The 6038-nt window shown below is 39.3% G+C and overlaps 1 protein-coding gene across 1 annotated transcript; it reads right to left on the bottom strand.

Annotated features, from left to right (window-relative positions):
- Positions 1-46: 46 nt before the first annotated feature.
- On the bottom strand, positions 47-5967 carry ubfd1 (ubiquitin family domain containing 1). Its single transcript, XM_038703718.1, has 7 exons — positions 5850-5967; positions 4363-4635; positions 2675-2883; positions 2521-2586; positions 2288-2393; positions 2109-2191; positions 47-499 (listed from the first exon to the last, which is right to left on the bottom strand). Exons 1-7 carry the CDS (start codon positions 5863-5865, stop codon positions 389-391), a joined length of 864 nt encoding a protein of 287 aa, XP_038559646.1. The 5' UTR covers positions 5866-5967; the 3' UTR covers positions 47-388.
- Positions 5968-6038: the final 71 nt, after the last annotated feature.

The raw sequence follows: 6038 nt of genomic DNA, 5'->3' as shown, positions 1-6038 counted from the left end.
ACATTGGTTCTACACAAAAGTGAATCAAACACAAATGTAGACAAAGTTTGGGTGAATACAAACAACAATGCCCTATGCACTCATTTCATTAAATAAGTTTTATTTCTTTAAGAATAACTGAAGAAAAGTGTTAGCAATTTCTGTACAATTGTTTCATCAATTTCCCTTGCATTTGCTGAAAACTTGAATGATCAACAGGGTTGAGAAATGTTATGCTGCCACATAGTGCACTTTTCGCCTAAAAACAATATGATTAGTCCACAGGCACCTGTCCGTTTCGTTCCAATATATTCCAAGAAGTTCCTTAAGCCTCGCTGTTGACTCCAGATTTGTTTTTTTAATTGGCTCCTCCTATCAAACCCAGTTCATCGTCAAAAAATGAGGCACATTAGAAATACTGCCATTTTCCAAGGACTGTGTCTTTGATTGCATCGACAAACTGTGCAGGCACCCAGTAGACCCAATATTGAGAAGCTTCTGTTGGACCCAACTGAAAAGCCTAAGAAATTGGGAAAAATGGTAGTGAGTTTACCGATAAGTAAACAACAGACCTTAAAAACACACAGGATTACAGACACTAGACAGCACAAGGTGAGGCAAAGGCCAGTTTGTATAAAAGAGCCTTCGGCTGCTTTTTAAATGTGTCAAAAGAGACCACAGAATGTCTATAGGAAGAGCTTTCCACAGTGTCAGAGCCACCAGATCAAAGATGCACACATAATTCTACAGACAAAACTGTGAATAGCAACAAATGCAACTCATCTGTAGAAATTAAACTGAACCATTTAAATCAGCTCAACTGGAATGTCCTGCACAAAAATTTGGATTTCTGCATGTTTGCAACATAACATTTTTAAATAAATCAACACTCACAAATCTGCTAGCTGGGAACACCGTGTGTAATATACTGCCTCTCAAAAGACCTTTCAATGAAAAAACAAAGCTCTTTGCAGTATATTACTTAATCACACATCTAAAATGCAAAAATGTATGCGACTTTCATGTTCCCCCATGCTGCTTTTCGCCCTAATCATTAAGTTTACCCTCTCCACTGACATTTTAAATCATTACTGTCCTCTTCCATCTAGTCCTCATACATTATCTTTTATTCTTAGCTAGTGGTTTAATTCATGAGCCAAAACACTACAACACAAAGCAATGTCATTGTAATTCCACCTTGCTGCACTGCAGGTGTAACACATTGATTTATCTCAACAAAGTGGTTCTAAAGGCTATGGTTTACTGTCTCAATCCAGTGTACATGCCATGCCATGCAACAAGGCAGAATTGCACAGGTATAAACTCTCACACATTTTTATTGACTATACAGTCCAATTATGTTCAGGCAGTAGGAAGTGGCAGTAAACCTCAGCAACAAGGAAGGAAGAAAATCTGGAAACTCCCTCAAATTTCCAGTCATACATTACAGCACAGTGCATTAAGTGCACTTGTGGCAAACTGCTATTAAATTCACAACACTGTCAGTTTGTCTGGTCTTGTCTACTTCCCATTAGTGTAAAAAGTACAGGATACCAATACTAGATGTAAAATGCTATTGTAATTACAATTATAGAACCTCCTTTATTATCAAATCAAGTTAAAAAACACACCAGTTATGCGGTGCACAGAGTCATCGACTGGGCTTTACTAAATTCTGCTATAGTTTATATTCTTTATTCTCATAACAATAGACTTTGATCTCCACGAGTCAGCTTGAGTCAATTAAGCAACTTGTTCCGGGATTTCTATTTCACTGACAATGAAGAACAGGAGTACCTTTAGACATAAAGGTTAATCTAGAGAAAGCACTGCCATTTCCTGCTCCACCGCAGAGCCCAAAACAGCAAATGATGACCCTATCACTCTGATGCGCACATGCTACAGTGACACATCTTCACATCCACAAAATACCTTTTATAGACAAAGCTTGCTAAATACATTTTAGTTCACTCCATTTCATTTATTTTCATTTGTTGTCACTTATACAACTACCATGTATATTTCACCCTGACCCATATGCACATTTGTATCAGCCTCGGAGCATTTGGCATTATGAATTTTCACAAAACAGATAAGTCTGACATGCAGGCAGCAGCAAAAACAGTTACCATCATGTGATAGTCCTCGTGGCCTTCAATGGGTTCAGACACTACGTTTTTAATGGAGCCCATCGGGACTTTCTCCGTTCTCTCTGCAGCGAAAAACACACAAAAAGGAAAAAACATTTCATCATCAGCATGTTTGTTTAGCGGTGTATTTAGTGAAAGGAGGCCAGCTGTAATCTCACCCTTTGTTCCGATCCACAGCTGATCTTGCTCCAGTTTGAATGTGAGTCTAACTTTTCCTCCGGACTTGTTATACATTCCGGCTAAAGGCACTGTTGGTAATCGTTCCTGTTAGCGGGGGGGACAACGCAGTTAGTCACAGTGTCTGATTTTAAACTTAGATAGCCAACATACATCTGTGGAAACTGTTTTGGACTGCAAACATTGGGATTGATCTCCCTTCATCTTCTCTCACCTTTGTTCCTTTAATAGCTGGCATTATGTCATCTGGTTTACCTTTGTCCAAAACTTTCCTGTGTTGCTGAAATAACAGTGCAGGTTTAAAATAATAATAAAAAAACACGTCATAAATATTTGACTCTATTCTGCAGAAATGTCATTAAAATTACCTTCTGGCTGCATAAAGGCTCCTTCTTGTTTTCTTCGGCTTTAACTTCCTGCTGAATGACCTCTTTGGGTGTATTCACAGCTAATACATCATTTATTGTGGAGCCCACCACCATTATTTTTGCACCATTTGTAACCTTTATTTCACGTAACGTCTTGTCCTCTGGAAGCAATCCCTTGTACATCACTTTCTGCATTGCTGGTGGAAGACCTTGGAATACAAAGGAGAACATTGATCAGGCATGCAAACTGGTCAGGGGTACAAAAGGTGAGAAGGATACGCATGCAGAAAAACACACAGAGACAATAAGAGGGGTTTGTTTTAAGCATACATGTTGTAGAGATAGTATGCATTTGTGGGTAATCAACATTTCCTTACAATGTTGATTACCCACATAGTTCACAAGTCATACGTCATCCTCCAAGCTTGCGCAGGCGCACTGTCATGCCTCATTAAAAACTGTCCCGCCTCATTAAGTCAGAGCATCAAACCGATACACATCATTGTGAGCTAGCTAACCAATTTATCATGTCATTTACTTAGAACTTACAGTAGGTATGTCTCTCTGTGTCTGATTGTTGGTTTGTCTTTCTAGTTTAGTTAGCTAAGTTAACTTGTTGTAGTTAGCCAGGTGTAGTTAGCTAGCATAGTTTTTGCAGAAAGTTAGCTAACAGAGGGTCTTAATTTTATTTTTCAGTTTCCTCCTCTTGGTTTAGTGTGCTGTTCATTTTCATTATGGCATTTGTGCGTGCGGTGTTGGAGGACAGATGACAGAAAACGCGCCGCACTTTCACCTGCCACCGTCTTATATACAGTCTGCAGCCTGCATTGTACTGACGGCCGTTTAACCAATGCATCGGCGGAGGCAACGGTATCAGAAGTCTTTACATACAGTTCAACAGAGTAATAGACCCACCACACGCCCGCGGTAAAGTAAGCGCACCATAAAACCTAGTGGGAGTTATCGTGTGCAGTGCGTGACAGGACCATCGATACTATGATTGATAACAGCTGATAGGCGCACATTAGTTTATATCATGGGTAAGTAATAGCTACTCCTGCCAGACAGTACAGTGTAACGTTACTAAACTTTACAGTGTAGTGACAGCATATCGTTAGTGGACACTCCAGCCGGTCAGTTTTTGGTTTTCATGGTAATGTATTACGTTTTACGTATTAACCACACCCCCATTCCCTGTTTGAGAAAGAACGTTAACCAAAAACGGCAGTTACAACTGGCTGGAGGGGCTTTAATATCATCCCTGCCGAGTCAGCACACATGCAGGCATGACTTAGTGTTCCCTCCTATTTTTTAAAGCATTTTTAAAAATTGCTTCCAATTATATACTGTATATTATACACAGTCTATGATGGGAACATGTCCCCAGCGTCTCCAAGTGTAAACAACACCGATGCCGACATGTTTTGTCCTGTTGACATTAAACTACATACATCTTGGTTGCTGCCATTGCTCTCCATAAATTAACAATTAGCTTAGCTAACATTATTGTTTAGTAACAGCGGGCTAGGATATCAACTTGGCAACATTACTGTATCAGACAGGACAGTTAAGATTTTAAACTAGCTTACTTCTGTAACATCAGGCTTGCTTTCTGACGGACAGCTCGTTCGGCAGTAACGTCCACCCGTGTTCAACTTATTTTAAGGTGAACTACTGTGTGCTCTTACCAGTGAGTGAATGGATGCTCTCTTTTAGTTTGGCTCCGGTGTTATCAACAGGAATTTTCAGATCATATTTATTCTTGTTCCAGATAATCTTCAAGTCCACCATCTCCTGGTTGTCATCTGCGTTGTCCCCATTGCTAATACTAGAGTCCTGAGTTGTGGCGTTCCCTGCATCTGAGTGAGACGTAGTTTCTGTGTCACCTTTCTCGGCATCTTCTCCTGGTGGGTCAGCTTGTTTTGGCTTTGCCTCAGTTTCCATTATGACTTCTTCACTTCCTGGAAAAGCATAAAAACTTTGATTAAGATCCACTGATTTAACTGTTATGGAGCTGGTAAGTGCAAGGCTGGTAGTTCTTAGAATAGTATATGCTCCCACATAGATGCAAATATTCAGAAATTCCCATCTGGCATGTCCTGCTTATCAGAGAGATAGTCAACAAGCAAGTGTGTCTTGCATTTAAACAGTGTGTATTACATGCAGACTAAGCAAGACTGATATGTGTTTCTTGAAATCATAAATGTTCTTATTCTAATACGGCCAAAAGAAGGAAGTCCAGTTTAGTTTTTGAAACTGAAAATGAAACGTATAATCATCAAACGTAACATATACAGTGTTTATCTCAAACAACTTTCAGTAAGTTATTTTGTACTTTTAAGACAGGTTGTTCCATTTTTAAATCTACCGAGTCTCTTAATTATGGAGCCTTTAAATTAATAAAGAGTGGGTTAACAGTTGATTAGTTAGGGTAGTTTGTTTACAATTCTTATGACTGTGTTTTGATAAAATCAATTATTTTCGTTTTATAATATGCATTTAACCATACTTCCAGAATACCTAAGCTGGCTGAAGTATGGAAATATAACTATGCGTCAACAGTATAAAGTGTGTGTTGAAGTCTTGTTCGCTTTGTCTCTAGCTCTCTCGTGGTCTTTCTAGCTCTTTCCATGGCGGATTTTTTTTCATCTAGGCAACAATTCTTACTTCTGTGTTGGACGAGGGGATAAATAAGATCCAACCACGCTTGAACCCAAACACAGATGGTTTTCAGACGAAAATATGTGACGTTACTCGCCAAAATAGTGGATAATAAGACTGGCCTTACTGGTTACAAAACGTTAACGTAACATACTGCACGCTGATGACGTTACTTCGCCGTTACCATTTATAACTTTACCATACGTAGTTAGCTTTTTAGCAGCAAAAGTTGATCAATTCAAACCAAGCACTGGTTAAATCTTCCAACATTAACTCCAGCCCTCCACATTTGTGGCTATATGTCACTGGTGTTAGCAGTCGTTAACGTTAGCTAGCTGCAATCTTGGTTAACATTTGTAGAATAACGTTACGGAGGGGCGTACATTTGCGTTACCCTGCAATAATAGCGTCACACACTAACGTGTCAGTTACAAACACGTGTTATTTCATTAACAGCGCTTAAGCTCTATGTAGAGATATGAAGGAAATAGTACTATATTTTCTCAATACCCACCATCCACTGTCGCCATGATGATTGTGTACAATCTGTTTCAGGTTGTGGCAAAGAGGTTGCCCAGAGCAGGATGACTACTGATGTTCCGGAAGCAAAAGTCGACTGGATACAACGAAAGTTCTGCTCAAACGTTTGACAAAATAGCAAACGGGGAAAAAACAATACACGTTTGAAAATGGCATAACAAGT

This window comes from Micropterus salmoides, unplaced genomic scaffold (assembly GCF_014851395.1).
Source record: "Micropterus salmoides isolate LMB-PRFRI ecotype aquatic unplaced genomic scaffold, ASM1485139v1 Ms_hic_scaffold_10, whole genome shotgun sequence".
NCBI lineage: Eukaryota > Metazoa > Chordata > Actinopteri > Centrarchiformes > Centrarchidae > Micropterus > Micropterus salmoides.
Note: the sequence above shows the minus strand (reverse complement) of the source record. Positions and strands in the feature narration are given on the sequence as shown.